At 43.0% G+C, this 21,986-nt stretch overlaps 1 protein-coding gene across 3 annotated transcripts in view; it reads left to right on the top strand.

The window, feature by feature from the left end:
* Window positions 1-21,986, top strand: part of FHL2 (four and a half LIM domains 2) — a 46,217-nt gene that overhangs the window by 9,657 nt on the left and 14,574 nt on the right. The window contains exons 1-2 of one of the 3 annotated variants that reach the window (XM_076360016.1): window positions 8,675-8,857; window positions 20,299-20,473. In XM_076360016.1, coding sequence (XP_076216131.1) covers window positions 20,318-20,473 — 156 coding nt within the window. In that variant the 5' untranslated portion in view covers window positions 8,675-8,857; window positions 20,299-20,317. Of the gene's footprint in view, window positions 1-8,674; window positions 8,858-20,293; window positions 20,474-21,986 lie in introns of those variants that run through there. The other 2 variants (XM_076360007.1, XM_076360024.1) reach the window with 2 other exon arrangements.

Here is a 21,986-nt window from a genome sequence, read left to right as displayed (position 1 = left end):
GCCAAAAAGCAAATTGAATGTTAAAGTTCTGGCCGCTTCATCTGAAAAAGTAAATTGTCATATTGGAAAAAGTTTGGGGAAGGATGATAAAACACAGGGAATAGCTTTCATACAGAGTGACTAGGTAGGCTGGGAGTCTCCAGCCTAGGAGAGAGATGGCTGAGGGGAGATATGATAAAGATTGACAAAGACATGAACAACCTGTAGCATGTGAATAAAGATCAGTTGCTTATTATCTCTCCAAATGTAAGACCTAGGAGGCATCAGATGAAGCTAGTGGGTAATATGTTCAAAACGAACACAAGAAGATGGTTCTTCAACAATATAGAGTCATTCCTGTTACAGGAAACTGTGAATTTCCTTTCAGGGGATCAGGAGGGAACTATGCAAGTTCATGGAAGTGATATTCAGTATGGATACTGCCTCCTGGTTGAGAAATCCCTGAGCCAAAAGTTGTTGGAGGCTGGGAGATCATTGTGAGGAGCTACCATTACAGGCTATTCTCACTTTCTTCCCAAGACACTTCTTAGTCGCCAGGAACAGGATAACTAGTTGGAGGAATCCATCTGTTCAACGATTCTCATATTGCTATGACATGATCCAAATACCTACAAATTACAGGTTCTGCCTGTCACTAATCATCCTTTACAGGCATGAATATTAGACTGAAAACTCTAGTCTGAATGTCTTTTTCTTTCTTTCTGCCTTTTTACATCTATGTTGGACTGACAAAACTTATGCTCATTTGACTTTGGAGGTTGTGGAGTCCTAACGTTAATCCTTAAGGGCAAATTAGACAAAGATCTGCCGGGAACGAGATAGATGTTGTCACTCCTGCCTTGGGAATGAATTAGATTAAGTTCTTGAGGCGTCTGCCAACTGCTCAGTTTTACAAACTTCTCTTTGCTCAGAAGCTTCCAGGGCCTCTGGCTGGCTGATAAGGGGAAATGGCAGTTACAAACATTGCTGTTGGCTATTTCTAGAGGGTCACAAAAGATGTCAGGGATGCAGGCAGAAAAAGCATTAAGGGGAGCAGAAGGAAATTATTCATACAGAAGTACGGTTTTGGAGAAGAAGCCATGAGCAGTGGAGCAATGGGAGGAGGAGGATTCTGGAAAGGGGACTTCGCCTAAAAACACTGGAGCATGCTGGTAACACTGCGGGGAATACTAGGTATGTGAGCTATTTTGTACAGAATTGCATGTCTCTTGTGCTATCAGAAAGTCAGAGTGATTAGTTTTTTGGAACAATCACAGTGTGCTTGTTTCATGTGTCTGAAACAGGGAACCATAAATCATGATCATACTAAAATGAATTAATCCTAAATTAAGGGGTGGTATTTGCCAATTCAGAAGACCAGCAATTACTGCAAACTTTGTTGTAATTTGACGTCCCAGGTTCCACCCGCAGGGGTAGGAAACCCAAAAGCCATACTCAGGGCCCCACATGGCAATCAAGCTGAATCCAGAAGCGAGGAAAGGAAAGAAGCAACAGCTCCTCCACATAGGTCTCTGTACTATCATCATTTAGCATCATCGTTTCTAAAGACCACTCATCTCTTGTCAGAGGTTGTCTCTGGATCCCAAAGCACTTCCAAAGATGTGCCACAAGCTCTCTATCCCTGGTTACAGATGAACAAACTATGGAGCTGAGGGGTTTAGGGAATGCTTAGAGTCCAAAGAGGTGTGAGGACGGCAAAGATCAAAACATTTCACTCTGGTTTCCTTAAAAGTAGAGGTACCATCTGTTCCCTAGTGAGGGGAAAGAAGGAGAAAGAATGGTAGGGAAAGTAGGGAAGGAGAAGACTATATTCAACAAAAATTGTTGTTTTCCACTCATTTCGTTACAACTCTTCATGATTTCTTCTTCATTTGGTTAGCTGCCTGGTGACGTCTCTCCAGGGTGGCTGGTCCACACGGCACAGACACCTGCTGCTTGGGGAATTGTTTGATGGGCTGCCTTTTTCCTGCAATGGCTTTTATGGTTTCTTTTAATCCATGAGGACCTGGGATGGCTCTTCTGGTGATGCTGCTTGTCCAGTGAAGGACCTGTCAGTCCTGTAACATGGTGCCTCGGCTTTCCAAGCTGTTGAAAACTCAGTTGTCACCAAGAGGGATTCTCCTTAGCAGATACCAATTCCTTAAAACCTTGGCTTGCTCCTTGAAGCTTCCTCTGGTGTGCTGTCTGCTCCTTCCTTGAGCACCACTACTCTCTCCCCTGTGATCCCTTCAATTCAAGCTCCACCACTCATCAGTGTCAAGAGCTGTTTGTCTGCCCAGCTGACATAGAGGAAATATATTTTTTTACAAATATATTAATGTCAAAAAGAGAGCCAAGGAGAATCTCCATCCTTTATCGGATGCGGGGGGGAACATTGTCACCGAGGATGAGGAAAAGGCTGAGGTACTTAATGCCTTCTTTGCCTCAGTCTTTAATAGTCAGACCAGTTATCCTCGGTATTCAGCCCCCTGAGCTGGAAGACAGGGATGGCGAGCAGGATGAACCCCCCATAATCCAAGAGGAAGCAGTTAACGACCTGCTACGCCACCTGGACACTCACAAGTCTATGGGGCTGGATGGGATCCACCCGAGAGTGCTGAGGGAGCTGGCGGAGGAGCTTGCCAAGCCACTCTCCATCATTTATCAGCAGTCCTGGTTAACGGGGGAGGTCCCGGATGACTGGAGGCTTGCCAATGTGACGCCCATCTACAAGAAGGGCTGGAAGGAGGATCCGGGGAACTACAGGCCTGTCAGCCTGACCTCGGTGCCGGGGAAGATTATGGAGCAGTTCATCTTGAGGGCGCTCACAAGGCATGAGTGGGACAACCAGGGGGTCAGGCCCAGCCAGCACGGGTTCATGAGAGGCAGGTCCTGCTTGACCAACCTGATCTCCTTCTATGACCAGGTGACCCGCCTAGTGGATGAGGGAAAGGCTGTGGATGTGGTCTACCTGGACTTCAGCAAGGCCTTTGACACCGTCTCCCACAGCATTCTCCTAGAGAAGCTGGCGGCTCACGGCTTAGACAGGTGTACTCTGCGCTGGGTAAAGAACTGGCTGGACGGCCGGGCCCAGAGAGTTGTGGTGAATGGAGTTCAATCCAGTTGGTGGCCGGTCACGAGCGGTGTTCCCCAGGGCTCAGTTCTGGGGCCGGTCTTGTTCAATATCTTTATCGATGATCTGGATGAGGGGATCGAGTGCTCCCTCAGTAAGTTTGCAGACGACACCAAGTTGGGCGGGAGCATTGATCTGCTGGAGGGTGGGAAGGCTCTGCAGAGGGACCTGGACAGGCTGGATCGATGGGCCCAGGCCAACTATATGAGGTTCAACAAGGCCAAGTGCCGGGTCCTGCCCTTCGGCCACAACAACCCCATGCAGCGCTACAGGCTTGGGGAAGAGTGGCTGGAAAGCTGCCTGTCGGAAAAGGACCTGGGGGTGCTGGTCGACAGCCGGCTGAACATGAGCCGGCAGTGTGCCCAGGTGGCCAAGAAGGCCAATGGCATCCTGGCCTGTATCAGAAATGGTGTGGCCAGCAGGAGTAGGGAAGTGACCGTGCCCCTGTACTCGGCACTGGTGAGGCCGCACCTCGAATACTGTGTTCCGTTTTGGGCCCCTCACTACAAGAAGGACGTTGAGGTGCTGGAGCGTGTCCAGAGAAGGGCAATGAGGCTGGTGAGGGGTCTGGAGAACAAGTCCTATGAGGAGCGGCTGAGGGAAGTGGGGTTGTTTAACCTGGAGAAAAGGAGGCTGAGGGGAGACCTCATCGCTCTCTACAACTACCTGAAAGGAGGTTGTAGCGAGGTGGGTGTCAGCCTCTTCTCCCAAGTAACTAGCGATAGGACGAGAGGAAATGGGCTCAAGTTGCACCAGGGGAGGTTTAGATTGGACGTGAGGAAAAATTTCTTTGCTGAAAGAGTGGTTAAACATTGGAACAGGCTGCCCAGGGAAGTGGTTGAGTCCCCATCCCTGGAGGTATTTAAAAGACGTGTAGATGCGGCGCTTAGGGACATGGTTTAGTGGGCATGGTGGTGTTGGGTTGATGGTTGGACTCGATAATCTTAGAGGTCTTTTCCAACCTTAATGATTCTATGATTCTAAAGCAGCAGCAGCAGCAGGGACATAGCTGTCTTTCTGCCTGGGTCATCCATCGCAAACCATCTCTACATCTCAATTGTCCATGGAGAAAGGGGCATAGGAGCAATTACATAGACAGTGGCAGACCACATGTTGACCGGTGTCTCACTGCCACATTCACTTTGAGACATCTTTTTCAGGAGATAGATTTATCTGAATGAAACTGGGGCTAACTGGATAGAAAAGGAGGTCCTGACTAACTGTAAAAACTGAATGAAATCTTTGTCCAAACTGACCGTAATGGTCTAAACTTCTTTCAGCTCCATCTCAGACCATGCTATCACAGAAACACCCTTGAATTTGAGTCAGTATCATCTATCTTATCACGTAGCAATATATTATCCTTCTTAAGATAACTTTTCCTATACAAAACCAGTAGTTCTTCAGTGCTACTGAGCCACGACACCTTTCTTTAAATTCACTGAAGAAAATTGTTTAAGACTATATGTGAAAACTATTCCAACACATTAAGAAAACAAACATGGAAACATTTTTTTCCAGATTAGATTGGAGTTGCTAAAACACTAAGCTTTTCACATTGATTTAGGCTAAACACCCTCCCCAAAATAAAAGAAGTCTTGCATCAACTCAAAGCAGACAGACTTTCACTTCACATTAAGTTCCCTATCTGCCTTGGCTGCAGTGGTTTTAATGGATTGTCCAAAGGTATCTGTAATTCCTTTATCAGAATCTGTGAAACTGATATTTCTTACTTGCTGAGTATTTCTGCTTGAGGATCGAGTCACCTAGGGGAAGAAAGGAAGATCAGAATATTGCAAAAATGCTTTGTGACTTTTGTGGGAGACTGAATGGGGAGAGAAAATACACACTAAAAAAAAAATCTATTTACCCTTTGCATATTCCTCGTATGCTTGGGGAAAACTACATATCTGAGAACATCTTATGAGAATGAAATTTCAGGAAGATTTAATATTGCCTGGCTGTTATTTTAGGTTTAATGGACTAAAATGCAACGTCTGCATGAGTCTATACTACTTCCTAAGCAGCAGTGCCAAAAATAGCAGTTCTCCTAAATGCACCCTCTCGTATCCAATGGAAGCTTGTGTTACACAGGCTCTAGCATCAGAAAGGGATTCGTTGAATTCTGATAAAGTAACTTAATGGTTTCCAGGATAAAATAGTGATGGAAGGAATCAGTCAGTAGCTTAGCCATTTTCAAACCTAAAAGTGTAGCTTTCCACCTCCCCTGCCCTCTCAGCAACATTAAATTTCTCTGTGACTCAAACTGGGCGAAATAGAAATATTCCACTTCCAGCTGTCTCTTTCCACTATTTTTCTTTGTTCATTCTTTTCAGCCAGAAAAGGAGATAAGTGCTGAAATGGTAGTTATTCCAGCATCAACTCAGTAGCTGAAGTGAGATTTCTGAAGGATTAGTAAAGTCATTCAGAAGTCCTGTTATGAAAATGATACTTTTTCCATCTTGTTTCCCATATGTGAGTTATGGCCTTCTCCACATAGAATTAAACCTGTTAAAGCACACAGGCCACTGAAGAACAAGCAATATATGCTACGTAAATGCTATGTATATGAGGAATATATAAGCCATAGGGTATGTTTCTAAATCATAGGATGACACTGAATGGTACTTGTATTTTCAACCTTAAATTTAGGCACCCTATTAGAAACATTGCCCCCTGTTTTCATTGCATTGTCTCCTCTGAAGCCTTGAAGATGGCTGATCTGTGCTGGGTTAATCAGAGAACCAATGAAATAAAATTTAAAAAAAAAAAGGTGGGTCATTTAAACATTAAATTTGCCAGTGAAAAAAAGCCCCTGCCCTTTCCACTCCATCTGCCTGACAATTAAGGAAATTTGGTTTTCTCCAACCCACCCCCAGTAGATTTGATGCTGGTGGGAAAGACGGTGTGTGGGGTTTTGCCAATCACTGATGAGTATTTACTTGTCAGATAAAAAGGTAAAGTGAGCAGGGGTGGACGGACTGAAGGAGGATAAGAGGTCAGAGGTTCCCCCTGCCTTCCCTAGTAGTGTTTGATGGGGCGCATACACCACATCATGGGATAAGGGAAGGAGCTGCCTGGTAACTCTCCCTCATCCCTTTTGCAGCTCCATGCAGTCTTGATGTGGCTGCTGAGCATCAAGTCCCATAGCGAGCCCACAGATCGTTAGGTTTTAAATTGGCAGAGGCTCTTCTGTCTTCAAGGAGTCAGAGATGTTAGATTAAAGCAGACAAAAATGATCTTATCTTCCTAAAGTCAACCCATGACCTGCAAGAGTTAAACCAAACCATTTCAGCTGGAGCCAGTATGTATTTTAACTTGTAATTGTGGAAAAAACTTGTCTTGTATTCCAGCAGGTCACATCAAAAAATCTCTGGCAGAGCTGCTGCAGTGGCTGTCAATGGACAGATAGGGAAATGAAAATATCATGGAAATTGAAAAAATCAAATAACATGTTTGGAATATTTAATTTGTTTTAGAAAGGTTTGGAAATAAACTGACTCAAACAGCCCAAATCTAATCACCTTCAGGGCCCGTTTTTCTTCTTTACATGCATTTCTAAATCAGAGCTGAGGTAAGAACAGTAACTAACATGGAAATTAATGATTATTGTTGTCACTGTGCAATAGTTTAATCTAAAAGAAAGAATTATTATTATTATTATTATGGACTAACAAGTCCTTTGTAAATTTGCTAACAATTCACACAAAAGTTTGGTTGTCCTGAGCTCTATATTTATAGACAGTGAAACTAAAGAACAGAAAGATGCAATGTCTTGTCCAAGGGCATCCAGCAAGCCAGTGATGGGGCTGGAAACCCAACCGGCAGCCCTCCCAAGACATACGTGCAGCTCCGTGGTAGCTCAAGGACTCACTGAAAATTGATCACTGTCTGGTTTAACTCATCTTCCAGAGCCAGTGCAAATGCAAGGAAGGAGCCAGGGACATGTGGCTGGGGAGTGCAGCAGCTTTGATTTAAATAAGCTTTAATTGTCATAGAATCAAACTCATTAATCCCATACGTCCATGGTCGGTCCTCCAGGGCACAATGCCTGTGTTTTGAAAACGCAACTGCAAAGGCTCCAGCAACAGACAGATTGACCCATGGGCATTGCTGGTCATCAAAATAACTCACATCTGTAGAGGAGGTTTTGCTCTTTATAGAACAACTAGGAATGGCCCTTTCCCACCATTTTATTCTGTCTGTGCTTTTGTAGATTTTGAGTAGAGCTGAGACTGACATTTCATCCCCGTTCCAAATCTGACTACCATTCGGGTGCACAAGAGGACAGTAAGTACAGGTCGGGGTTCTGGCATAAGTTAGTTTTGCAGGAGAAACCCTTAGCCAACCCACATGTACACCTGCACCACCGCCCAAACACCACCAGCCAGTGTCCAACGCAAAAGGACGTTGGACTACCTTGCATCATGTGGATGCAAAACAACAGCAATGCTGCCTCAGGCTAATGGGCTTTACATTTTTATCCTACTGGTTTCTCTTAAGGTTGAAAGCACTCAAATTAAAGCACCTCCCTTTGGCAAGCACCACTCATTACTGAAGTATTACCCTGAATTGCCTCCTCACCCTACCCCTCAAATGGCAGAGAGCAGACATCTCCCATGTGCTTCCGATCCAAATTCTTCCCTCTGGGAGATTTCCCAGGACCCTCGCTGTTTTGATTAACAGAATGTGTTTCTGCTAGAATGGTTGATAGATGAAATTGGATTTTGTAGCAGAAAAATTAGTTTCTGGTTATAGGAGAATTAATGGTTCCCCTACTCTTTAACATGTGCCCACTGGCAGGGCTCTCCGCTGGGTCCTGAGCATGTGCTGAGACAATCTGTTCCTTTGGCTTTCTCTTACACAAGGGGTGTGTGTGTGTGTGTGTGTGTTTCATTAATTTCCCCTGTTTTTCTTCTTTTTCCTCCTCACTATGGGGGAACTTGGAAAGAAAGAAGGGTGGAGAGAAACAAGAATGGGCTCTGAATGCTCATAAAGAAACGCCTGCACACTTGCTCCTCAGAAAAATGTGCAGCTCTCCACAAAGGAGAAGAGAGACAGTTTGTTTCACTCTTAACGGTTGGACTTGATGATCTTAAAGGTCTTTTGCAACCTAAACGATTCTATGATTCTCTGGGCAAGGCACTAAGTTGCAGCAGGCAAACCAGCCAAAGCTAATAAAGCCTCATACCAATTCTAACCAAATACTTTATTCTCTCAGACAGGTGAAGAGCCTTACAAATATTTGGGTTTGAGCTGCTGTAAAACCTTTCCTCCTGTAAAGCGCGATCCCTCGGATTTAGCAAAGCTACATTATTAATAAGCATCAGGGGTTTAGAGAAACAAAGGCTGGAGGAGGGGAGGGAAGCCTTATTTTAGGAAGGGGGCCAAGAAAGACAAGATGTTTAGGAGGGGGAAGTATCGACACCCTTGGAATAGAGAAAGTGTCGAATGCCAGCTGCAGAGCGCCTAAAAGAATGAGTGTCTCCGATGCTTTTGTCTCCTTATATGGTAAAATGATAGAAAGGGGTTTCACTAGGCTGGGGAAGGCAGCAGCCTCTTTCCACACAACACTGACTGCAGAGCTGAAATCAGAAGAGCCGCTCTTCGCAGGCAGTAGAAAGCCCCGGCTAGCTGTACAGCTCTCCTCTGCAAGCAGGCCGGTGTGCTCTTTACACATTTGTTAATGGATGTGACCCCCTGTCCCTGGTCCAGGAGGTGACATTAGCTGCCCGCTACTGCTCTGTAAGTAAATATCCCTTTTTTCCCCCTCCCTCCCCACTACCCACGGACTATATCTTTGAAGGTGTCGCTTTAAACAAAGGGTGCAGAGAGGAGGAGAGGGTTGTTTAATGTCCCAGTGGGTTGTTGGGTAAGGATGCAAGGAGAGAGATTGCCGGTCCCCCTTTCTCCTGAGCACACAGTGAGGGGTGTGAAGAGGAGAAAAAGACAAATTTCTTATCATCAGAGCAATTATTGCTGCATGTCCATCCGTATAGTGACACATCAGCGATCTGATGAGGTGCTGGGTCATTTAATGTGTAACTATTTTTAATGACTGTATTGTGCTGCATGTGTAATCCACTGGAGAGGCGATAAAAAGTAGAAGCTGGGGTCTTAGATTCCTTACACCTCTGTGCACACTCCTGCTGCTGAGCTCAACAAAGGAGCATTTCTGCACTGTAGCAAGAGCAGATGCACATGAAACAAAGGTAGCCTTTCCTCTTTGCAAGCAAACACTGTGGATAGCTTGTGTACAAGAAAAATGGGGAGCCATCAGCATCGTATTCCTTCTTTTTATGTGGCGAGAATAAATTAGAATACAAATCCCAACTAATAGCTCTGCATTCCTTTTTTTCGTGCTTCTCTCTGCATGCATGTGTGTGCAGACACAATAACCCAGGTTTGTAATATATGCTGTCTAACATGGATTTCTCTGTGTACATAATAAAGGAAATACTAACTTTCATTGTCTGCATTAATGGCTGTTCTAAACTTTCTACTTCCCTAAAGGGATACGGCTTTTATTTAGTTCACCAGATACCTGCATATTTCAGCTTTGCTGTGTACAGAGACACACACATAGTCACGAGAAAGCAAACCTTATAAAATCTAAATACCAGCAGCAGTCAGGCAGCCTGTTATTGCTACTCCCCTGACTCCTATCTAGAGGTATATTAACTAAGATTGCTGATTGCTGCTTGACACTGAGATTGTCACTGTCAGTAGCTATAACATTTCTTGTTGGCTGTACATATTTGTACACTGTCTTAAACAGGAACTGTCCTAGAAGGGACCAACAGAAAGCTGTGTGTTATTAGATACTCACATGCATCCGAGTGTGAAGGAATGCTGTAACTAAGGTTGCCATTCGGTTTCTGTTACGAACCCTATTTTCATCAGTTCACACATTTATGGGACTCCCTGCTTTCTGGCTAAAATCTTCTGTGCCTTTTATCAGCCAGATGGTAAACTTTGAAAATGATTGCTTTAGGCAAGTGGCTGTGGAAGGCAGAAAAATAGTCCTTTTTTTAATTATTTTATAAAAATTTCTGTTTTTTTTCTTCCCCTGTACATATAACTGGGAAAAGATGCACTCTAAAAGCTGCTCTGTCAGTAGAGCCTGTGTACATTCTTGACCACATTTGGAGAAAATGAAAAAAAAAAGGGTATGAGGTACTATATTTATTGAAAACTCAGTTCCAAACACTGCCATAGTGGCACTACTGTGTCCAAAATCTGACCAGAGCGCCAACAAAAATATCTTCTACCCTAGCCATAACATAGATAATGATCTTTGGCTTCCGAGCCAACATGTGGTTGAGGTGAGCGGGGCAGCTGAAAGGACACAAACTGCTGTTGCTGAGAAATATTTCTGAAAGTTGCCTGGGTTCCCACCTGACATCTCCATCTGACTAGCAGGCCTGAGGCAGGGGGATGGACCAGTTCTTGAGGTCTTTTGAGAAAGCTTAGAAGATCTCAAGATGGCAGAAGTGATGGGGTAGAATACACTTACTTTTGGCTCTCACCATTCTACGGAATGTGCTCCCAAGGGAATCAGCAGGGCTACACATGCAAGCACCGAGTAGTCACTTCCAGGTGCTTGGGTTTCATAGAAAAATATTACTAATTTTTGTGAGATCACTGTTATCACATAGCAGTGGCTATGCTGTGTCAGACATTGTTTGTACATGCAAAGCTCCTGCCATGAAGAGAACATAATGGTGATTCCCAGCTAAAGTACTAGGATATAGATAAGTCCTGGTTTCCTACCTACGATTATACAGTTTCTTAAGGAAGCCTAGGGAAGCCCTTTCCCTGAAATCACATTTTTCCTATCCACACAGACAGACTTCAGCACTCCCAGCTGGCACACTTTGCATTAGAAAAAAAATTAGACAACTCTCACACACAACACAGCCCTCCAGTATCCCATCATGCTTTAAACATCAGGAGCCAAAAAACCCAAAAAAGTTGGTGACAAAGTACAGCTCCTGCAATTGTAAGGGCTGGCGAGAGTTTCTGCTGCATTGTACTGCAAATTCAAGCTTTCATCCCAAAAGAAAAGGATGAGGAGGGCTGTAAAGACCTATATTCACATGAATAACTCCTGGCTCAGTTCTCCAGGGCATTGAGCCCTGAGCCCGAGAGCTGTCTTACCTGCTGTTGTCCTCGCCTCCTTGCCCTGCCTCACAGGGGTCAGGACATTCAGAATTAAGGGAGGGCTGGATAAATGTTAACACCATCAGCCAGAGGAAATGGCTTCTTCTCCGTGAAAATCAGGCTGAAAACTGAAGTAATGCCTGTTGCTGCTGGCCAGCATGCTGCCACTCTTGCAGGGTCCCCACAGACTAGTTACAAGCTGTTCTGAGGCTCATTCATGTTTCTCTGACGGATAAATCGGTCCTGAGCATCTTCAGAGAAACTCTGGATGGTGTAGTGTTGTAGGCAGTCACCTTCCCTCACTTGGGTACTGCTTCAGAGATTGGGGATCTCATAATTTGCATTTTTAGACTGATTAATTCTAATTGTGTAATTTTAATGTTTCATTTACATATGCACAGTTATTTGTGATGCAGATTCACCCCAAGCGAGGGTGTGAAATGGCAGGGTAATGACAGGTTTCATGGAAATAAATCTTGGATACATTGACAGCCACTGAAGCATTAACATTTCAACAATGCTAATTAGCTATATATAGAGAGAGAGTTTGATTAAAAACCACTAGAGGTTTCTTTTAAGGCTGAACACCATAACACTCATGCCAGGTGAAAAAGTTACAGTCCTCATTTTGTTCCTTGTCACATACCCTTCCATATCAAATTGGATAATATTAACTAGGATGCTAAATGGCTACTGTGCATATAGCAATACGGTGTAAGGGGAATATAGGTGAGTGTAACACCAATGTAAGAATATTCATCCCTCCCTCTCACTGCAAATTTTCAACTTTAAAGTTGCAAATCTATCAACCATAGTAGAGCAAGCCCTAAGGTTGCACTTTTGGTGGTGGGAGGTAGTTCTAGACCCTTGGCAAGCACAGGCACAAGTGCTCAAAACGCACCACTGTATTTCATCTTGCATAATAGAAGTAGCAACTTGCATAAAACCATAAAATATCTGTAAGCATTTCCCTACCACTGTTTTGTCATTGCTCTGAAGCACTCTTGAAATTTAGACCAAAAGTATCTTCAGAGACCAGGACCCCACCTCTGATGAATTCTTCCTCCTCCATATTATGCTGTGCATCTCTCCATGGTAGACCCAACATCTTCCTTCCTCAGTTAGAAAAGATCTCGCCCACAAAAAGATTGACTATGACTATGTCCCCAGGCTCTCTGTGTCTTTCTGTGCTCGCTCCTGCATCTGTCATGCACCACAGGTACTTTGACTCAACGTTAGTAGCTGATCTCTTTGCTCTCTGTGTCCAGTCTCCAGCCCCAAACCCTAGCAAATAAATTGGACCAAACTGGTTTCACCCAGGTGTAATCAATCTATTTTGCTAAGATGTGCCCAGCTGAACGGGTACCTCTAAGGTTTACGTAGCCTCCTTTGCCACATTTTGGAAAGCCAATGGCACAGCACCTGAGCAGAGAAGTATGGATGCCTCACAGCCCTGAGGCATTCACTGCTACAGTAGTTTTATATGGTAGCTGAAAGACGTACATTAACTGATGCTCCAAATCACCACGCATGCCAATTATCTTAGACAGAAAGGGGCTTTGTGGTCTTGCCTCTGTAAACAGAACCAGACAGAGAGACCCAGAGCTGTTCTGCTAGAAGCCAGGACAAATAACAAAGCATTCTTCCTCCATAGGGTCCTCCCAGTTTTGCTTCTATTCTTTGTAGAAAGAGGGAAACGTAGACTATTTGGGACATTGTTCTGGTTTTGTGCCCTGAATTGTATTATTCAGGATTTCAAAAATATAGGAGAATTCAGAAATGTCACTACATGGTAGCACGTGGCATTTTCTGTGTATTCTTATTTTAGGGTTTAATGTCTCTCGGATTATCAGTGTTCCTGTCAATAAGAGAAAGCAATTATTTTCTGGAGAAACAAACCTCCATTGGAGTTTAGTGTCTGCAGTCATTTGGCTGATACATTATTTCTGTAGGGTAGGGCCAGAGATAACAATTGGTTTTATTAATATTATACTATTTTTCTCCTCTATCATTTTCTGTTATCTGCTTAAATGCTTTTATTAGAAATACAAATTTCTATGCTTAAGTAATATCAAGTATTTGATCTTTCTCTTGGAGTAAGCCTTTGCTTATTCTGCAAGAGAAAGAAGGAAGACAGCAGTTTCAAAAGGCTTTAAAATAGAAAATAAGAGCAAGCCTTTCTGCCTGAACTGTGCTTGTCCTTGCTATGGTAGATTTAAGAGTCATGCTCCATGTTATTTCAATAGGCTCCTTTTGTAATTGAAATGTATGCAGGAATGTTGGTAAGACCATACATCCTCCAATCATTTCAATATCAACCTCAGATAATCATAGTGTAAATTGTGAGGGCTACGCTGTCAAAGGGTCAGTGCTCAGTTCTTCTGTGGCCTCTGTAGTTACTACCACTGGTGCTTGCTCTACCACTGCTGGAGTGCTCTAAACTGGAGCAGATCCTTATTGACTGCCAAACACAACAAACCACAGAGAAACCACAACTGGAGCATTCCCTCTCCACTACTATAACTGGGATTACTTTAGCCAGGCGCATGAGGAACCTTACCACATAAGAAACATTTTCTGTTGGGTTTTTTTATTATTATGTTAAGGAAAACAATCTTAAATAGCAGACTATCCACTTTCCAATTCATGATAGACTGACTGTGCAATCCAGACAGGAACCAGGTATGCTTTGGTTATCTGCACATGTTAATGCAGTCCGTCTGCTCAGAAAATTGCTCTCAAGTACTTAAAAAGAGACATCGTAATGTTATACCATAGGCAAAGTAAGTCAGCCGTGTACAAGGAAGCTGAGTCACTGGAAAAACCTAACTGTGATTCTGAAGAACGTTTTAAGGTAACTTTTAAAAGTCCATTAAAAACTAAACATTCTTTTAATAGCTTTTAATATTTAACATGTATATAGAAAGGCCTGAGTGGGATATTTAGGAAGCGGTTTCTTCACTTGGGTTTGATTTTTATTGTTTTTTATTATTACTATTATGTTCCAATATCAAACCAAGTTTTCCTGACTTTTGCCAGGGAGCTTCTAGGAGATCTATGAATATCTACTCTGAGCTTAAAACCTTCAGAAGCAGCAATGAACACCTCTGTAATTAGATACTTCTAATATTCTAACCTTAACGTGGACGCTAGTAAAGCAGTCTGGGCTTGTTAACAGGGCTGTTCTGAGAAAGCAATGACATATTATGTTATAAGGCCTTGATTTCTTGAAGACAGGGTGCCAAATTCTTTTGATGGGCTTACTACAGGATTGTCCTTCCATAGCAGCAGCAAGAGAAAAAAGGTTCCACTTTCTTCTCAACTTAAAAAATTAAAGAGTGCAGCCACATCTGTCTAAGCATCGTTGTCTTATTTACAAGCTTAGCATAAACCCCAGATCATGGGATACAGGGATACCCAACAACTTGTTCCCTACAGTGATCATGACTCCCATTTTTAAGGACCTACACAAAGATGATGGTATGAACAACAGTCATAGTAATAAGCTTCAGTGTCTCAACAACATTACAAAACTATTTTCCTCTTTAACCAAGAAATGCACCTTCACATACTGGTAACCCAGTAGCCACTTGCAGGGACAGAGGGTCTATGGAAGGAGAATAGTGGCTGGCTGGAGTTCCTGCAGGATAAGCTGTGCATCACTTGCCTCTCAGCAGCTGGTTAGTTTTTGCGTTGGCCATCTTTAGCATAAGGACGCAAATATCCTTCTGTTGCCCATGGAGGGAGACTTGGCTGTTCTGCATCAGCTGGCTTGGCTCCCCATGGCTGGGAGCCTGCTGCTGGAGGGTCAGGGATCCAAGCAACACCTGCCCTATGGCCAGCTAGACCTCCAAGCACTCAGGTTCCCTTTGCTCTCCCTCTGCTCTGTCATGGTATCTGTGGGCACTCATCCCATGAAGAAAAGCATAAGCTATACCTGCCCAGACAAAGAAAGAGGGATACTGCCTCTTAATGTGTTTTAGTAAATCTAAACACACAGGGTGTATGCTTTGGGTGTTTGTGGTGCGCATCTACTCCAGGAACTTCTGAAGTTCAGGTGGACTCTGGCTGTATGTTACTTCTTTTTTCTTTCTGTCAGTGCTACTGGCAAGTGGTCATTTCTTCTTTTCCTAAAGTAAATTAAAAAGAAATAAAATTAGCTTTCCCCCCTCTCCCCTTGCATGGCATTATGGCCTGGTTTGGAAAAATGATTAGCTCTTAGAAGAGTGGCTTGCAGTTGCTGCAACAAGATGATAGATAACGAATGTGGCAATAGCTGCTAAATTACAGGAAAATAATCACCTCTTGCCAGAAAGACCAGCATAGTTTGAACTGCTAGTTCATAAGTTGCAAAGGATATCATAAATCTTTGCATTTTAGCCTTTGGAACATTAACATAAATTGTTTCCAAATGCTCTAGACCTGCACGGCTTATGTCACTGGAGTTGCCAGACACAAATCTTCCCTTCTCAGGGGAAGGAAAATAAACAGATAGAAAACTCTCCATGTGCACAGTTCTTCTGGAAAAAAGTCAGGTGGGAGAAATGTGCGTACATCCTGGCGGAAGATGGGTGTCTCCGAAGACCTTTTATTTCCTGCGCAGGTGGCTAACAGAACATCCTGCTCCAGGGGCAGAGGTAGAGCCCCAGCCCTATTGACCTAACTGAGGTCAATTGCAAGTCCCCCTTTGGCATCTACAGGGGCTTAATTCTGTCTCTCCAGATACCGTTACAACAAGAGATCAGAGCTTCACTTCACTGAATAAACTAAACAACTCCTACATTTTTCAGACAGTTTCCCTTGGCTTCTTTCTCTCTCTTGTGTGTGTGCATCTGTACCTCTCAGTGTTCAACACCCCCTAAGAGGGGTTGAAATAAGAGATGCACAGAACATCTCTTATTAGGCTTGCAGATGTAGTTCAGAAAAGCAGGCAAGGTCTGGGGTAGCTAGTCCCCTTTTCCAGTAGTCGATAGTGTCATGGGATGGGGGAACACCGGATGATTTCTTAATGACATTATAAGCCCTAATTTTTATGAGGTAATATGATAACTTTAATAATTACTGGTAGTAAAATGAGTTTGCTTGAGCAAACAGGGGAAGAAGAGGAAAGAAGCATAGTTTTTAAGTCAGCCTACTAAATTTTTCGTAATTTTCATGCCAATTCTTACTTCCTGGAAGACACAATGTGGGTAGTGCTAACATTTGGCATAAGCTGTAACTTCTCTTCTGGGCATGCAATGGAAAGCTCTTTTCCTTTTGGAGATGTACTTGTTATGTCTAATGTTGTAGGAGGGAGACTGTATGGCAGAAAAATCAATTTCTCCTTCATGATAATGCTGAGAGCAATCTGAAAAAGCATAAGTATAAAATGACTACTGCGATAAAATCTAAAGAGCTTGTGGTACCGCAAAGAGGTATAATAAAGATGAGCTTCCGGCCCACAAAGCTTTACAGTCAACAAGTATCAAACACAAGAGGAAGAAATAGATCAATGGCAAGGAGGTTGAATTGCAATTTGTGTCCATCCACAACTGTGAAAGCCTTTTGTTTTTTTCTTAAAGCCCAAAGCAGTGCATAAAATCTGCACTAAGCTAAGCATGATTTTCGTATATGACAGGAACGAACGGGCTGGCCATGTAGAGGACCATGTGCACCAAGTGACAGGCAAAAACATTGCTTAGTATGATTTCACATTTCTTGTTTGTAAGACAACAGCAAAATTATTTGTTTGACATTCCTGCTAATTCTTCAATAGATAGGTCCCATGATTACTTTACATTTAATTTCTTCTCTCCCGAGAAGAAAAAAACTGTCAAATATCCTCAAAATATCACATAGTAGATCGTGAAATCCAATCCAAGACCCAGATCTAAACAGCCTGGAATTTGGGATGCTTCGCCCTGAATTCCAGCTTTCTGAATGAAACCACATGAACCTGAATTCCTAACTTTAAGAGATATTGGATCTGAAATTAGTGCCAGATCCGGTAAAAGATTCATGGAACTAAAACCAAAATGCAGGTCTTGGAAACTTTCCTTTCTTGTCTTTTAATTTCTCAGATCTCTGAAGTTGTGCCTCGAACCCCATCCAGAGCTGCCCATTCAATGTCTTCATAGAGCAGAGTTCACCCCTAAATCTGCTTGGGACGTAGAAATCAGGTCTGCCTCTCCCTGCTCAGGGTGAGGGGGACAATCCACTGTAACAATCTTAGAGCACATTTAACAAAACTAGATCCCTTTCAGGATAAGGAGGAAAATGCCCAGGTATTTTCTAAAATAGTGGCAGTGACTATTCTATTAAATAATGCTTGCCTCTGCTCCTGTGAAAAGCACCCAGAAAATAATACAGCATTTGAGAAGAAACCTCCTGTGACCAAGAGACTGGACTATCCATCTCTGAGTCCTTCTTCCAGTTACAAACCACTTCTATATTTTACATTTAACAGCTTTGGATGAAGGACAGAAATGGTATAAACCTGTAAAGGAATCACATTTTATGTTTTTTGCTTTCACACATCTTGACTGCAGAGAAATTTTTCACTTGTCGGTATCACACATCTACTTCTAATTCAGGGCTAGAAAGAACTAATTCTGAAGAAAGGTGAAAAATGTGAGTTCATAAATGGGTCCTGCTCACACTTTAACTTAGTAATAATGTAAATTAACTGTGCAACCAAATCCTATCATTTGGAAAAAATATCTAACAAAGTCTGGTAAAAAGTACAGATTTCTGTCCTAAATACAGACTATTTGTTCAAAACTATCACTCCTTTCAGACTCAGTCATACATACACACACCAGTTTGTACTGGTCTGACTCCATTCATTTTGCTGAAATTACTCCTTGAAGGAAATTACGTCCTCTCTAGTTCTTTCACAGCAAGTACAAACGTGTTATGTAGGTTGGAGGTGTAAACAGGCTCAAAACTGATGGGAAAATAAATCCACCATCACCTTTTAAATGTTGTGGTGAAGACTGCACCTCTGCTTCAAGAGGAGACTAACTTGCTGGAAGCAGTTATTAAGGAAAGGTCACTCTGTATCGGCCCTGTTCTCCCTTACGCGTTCATTGCTAGCCACTACTGTTGGAGATGGGCTAGTGGGGAACTTTGGGTAGTCATTGCACTTCTCTCTCCAGCATAAGTCTTCTTCCTTTCTGTCTTTTTGTTATCAGTCCCTATGATCCTCTCTAATCTTTAAGGACCAAGAGCACCGAACATACTCATAGCTCCCCTTTGGGATAAGAAAGTTAATTAGTTCCTAGAGCATCTGTAGGGTCAAAGCAGCTGGACTGCTACTCCTTCTGGGTTGTCCGTAGCACAGATGACCAGCTGTCAGGATTTTTCTTCCAAGCACATTTGGGGTTTGATAGTTTGTCTCTCTTTCTTCTTTAGTAGTTACTTGGAGTTCAAAATACTTCCCAGCAGCTGAGCCATCACTTACCTACTTCACACATATGAAAGCACTCACCCCTTAGTCTGTGCTAGTCACCACACAATTCAGCAGTTGACCGAGTATTAAAAAAAAAACCAAAAAAAAAACAAAAAAACCAACCCCAAACCCCCTTTCTAGCCATCAAAACAAACTTTGCCCATTCAGACTGCCCTAAACCTTAATCAAACCCCAGCTATGGGAAATAAAAGATAATAATAAAAACTGAAATCCTGGAGGAGAACTCAGGATTTCAGAATGCCCTAAGGGTGACTCCTACCGCCAGAAGGAGAAGACAAACTCCAGAATTGAGCAACCTGTGCCAAGAACACGAAGCAAGTAACAACTTTTTGTTTAAAACTGAGAGCTGAAGTCAGCAAAAGGACTGCAGCTGCTGTAAATGTCACTTGTGTGTGAAAGACAGAGGTAGCCACTTAAGCCATTAGTATCCAAAACATTTAAGGCTTTCTAGATCAAATGTGGCTTAAAAAGGAGATGAGGCCTGGCAGGCAGTGAAGATCATGCAGCCCAGGTGGAATGTGCTTTCCACCTGGGAAATTCCCCTTCCTAAGCAGACAGCTATGCCCTGCTCCAGCTGTAACCTCCAAACAGATTACAGACGCAACACACGCTGCAAGCCTCAGGTTAAGAAAGAAGCTGATGACTCCAATGAAACCCAGAATAAGTTGTCCCAGGCAATAATGAACACTCATGCAAGTAATCAAAGGCATTTGTGTATCATTGCTTGTGTATGCATCCAGAAAATGCTGGAGACATAACAAGACCTGAGGAGCAAACAGCAGTTGTCTCTAATTCAGACAAGCTGATACATCATTTGCAGTTTCTTCTACTTGCTTTTCCCCTTCCATAATCATTGTTTGACATTTGCCTGAACCAGGGCTCCAGTTTGTGTCCCAGTATGCTACAGCTGTTGGATAACTCATGCAACTGCGTCAGAGAAGAATCAGATATACAATCACCACCCCCACATCTCCTGCTGTTAACAGTGCCCATAGTCCCATGCATGAGCAGAGGTGGAGGGTTGGTGTCTCACTGCAGGACAATGATTGCCAGACATTGGCTCACTGAGAATGTAGAGAAGGAAGGAGCAGAAGCACATAACAGTGGTGCCTAATAGCCTGCGCATGACTAAATGCAAATGCAAACCTTTGTCTTGCCTTATGGAGGAGATGTTGCTCCTTCTGAAGATTAGCTGGCTCATCCTCTTACTGTACATGGCTCCCTCCATCCCCTACAGAGACAGCTTCTTGTTTTGGACCTATTGGTCAAATCCCATTCACAAATCTCATGTGAATTCTTCAAACTCAGGATTTACTCCTCTATCTCGTCTCTAACATTAGCTCTGGTCAAAGATGGGTCAGTGGATGGCTGAAGTAGATGGGCTATTGTCATTACCCAGCACTGCAAAATTTATAATCCTGTTTCTTCCTATTATGTTCATTTGTCTGACTGAAAGTTGAATTAAAATTGAGGTACAATGTGATAAACAAGAATTGATAAACCTTTCTTGGGGGATTGGGTGAAGTGTAGCTCAGTCTGACAAGTGCCTACTTCTGTCTTCGTGACAGGATAGCTGGACTCCAGACACCAACATGACTGAACGCTTTGACTGCCACTACTGCAAAGAGTCCCTGTTTGGTAAGAAGTACATCCTGAGGGAGGACAGCCCCTACTGCGTGAAATGCTATGAAAACCTTTATTCCAACACCTGTGAGGAATGCAAAAAACCTATTGGCGCTGACTGCAAGGTATGCCAGATTTGTGTCTTGTTACAGAAATCTTGACAGAGTAGCCTGGATACATAGCTGTGAGACATGGTGCTATCACCTGGAGAGACCCAGTTTAACAGCTACCTAGGGGTTTCTTTTGGTGGGAGAGCATGCTTTCTGGATCCCTGTATCTGCTTTTCACCACTTCACTTGGCAAACCCTTCTTTACCACGCAGGTTAATAGAAATGGAAGAACATCCCTTTCTTCCCATAAGGCATAGGATGATCTGATGATCTGATGTTAGAAAGTATCTCTAATTCATTAGGAGAGTCCAACTGTCCTTGGGGCCAGCTGGGATCTGGAAAGGTGGCAGAAGCTGATTTTGCCTTCCTTTGAGTCAGAGGGAGCTAAGCCCCTGCTGGCTTTGCAGTGACCACAATTCAGTTGTCATCAAGAGACAAGACACGCTCAAGAAAAGCCGCCAACTCACGAACCACAAAAATCTGGCTAATGCTGACCCAAGTAATAAGTCAGTTAGAACACAGTTAGAATAATTAGCCTTTTAAATACAGAATGATGATAGTGGAAGTCTAACTAAAGATTGGAAGGGACAGAGCAGAGGCCTTGCTTGCTTGAGCTATGCACTGCTGCGCCACATGGAAACACCTACCTGGTACAAATGAGGTGTGACCACCTGCATTTCTTTTAAATTAACCAAAATGACTAGAGTTCATGCCAGTTTTACTCTGACTGACTGAAGACAGATGATATTTGAGCCATCCACTGAAGTGTCTGTTGGACTGTTACAGACAGACTTCATCCAATATACATCCTCCTTGCACAAAATTGACCTGTTCAAAGTTGGCCAAGAGTTTCACCGACAGTGTGAGTTTGCACTAGAACAGCAATTTGCATTGCATGGCCATGGGATTCTTGACTGGTACAACGAGGTCTGACGTCTGATTTCCTACATTGCTTATCCGTACCTCCAGAAGCACCAATTAGTCCCTATTACTGATACTACCACTCTATCACTAGTTCAGAGATATAAAAATATATGCTTACTCAGATCGGAAAAAATAAATGTCTCATATTTTCCAAATTGATCTATCCCACCCTATTGGCAAATCAGTAGGAAAGCCCTTTTCAGAAGCCTTAAAAAGGTGAGAATGTTTCACCATCATGACAGGGAACTGGCAGTAATCTATAAGAAGGTATAAAACTGCCAGCGTTCCTACAGCTCATAAATATTCAGATTAGAGAAGAGATACAGCTGGCCTGACCTGAAAAAGCAAAATATTTCTGCCCCATTCCAGAATGTGCTTTTGTTTTAAGGTCTCTTTTTAATCCCCTGAGAAGATATTTCCATGTGTTGATATTCAAGAATTTAAAAACTTGGACCGGCTTCAACAAATCTCAGACAAAGTATTCAGGAATTAATTAGGCTGAACTTTTCAACCCAGATTTATGGATTTAGGGAGTGTGGGTATTATCCGATATACTATTCTTCCTTACTTTTAAGCAAGACACACTCTAATAACAGATAGAAAA

This window comes from Aptenodytes patagonicus, chromosome 1 (assembly GCF_965638725.1).
Source record: "Aptenodytes patagonicus chromosome 1, bAptPat1.pri.cur, whole genome shotgun sequence".
NCBI classification, from domain to species: Eukaryota; Metazoa; Chordata; class Aves; order Sphenisciformes; family Spheniscidae; genus Aptenodytes; species Aptenodytes patagonicus.
Note: the sequence above shows the minus strand (reverse complement) of the source record. Positions and strands in the feature narration are given on the sequence as shown.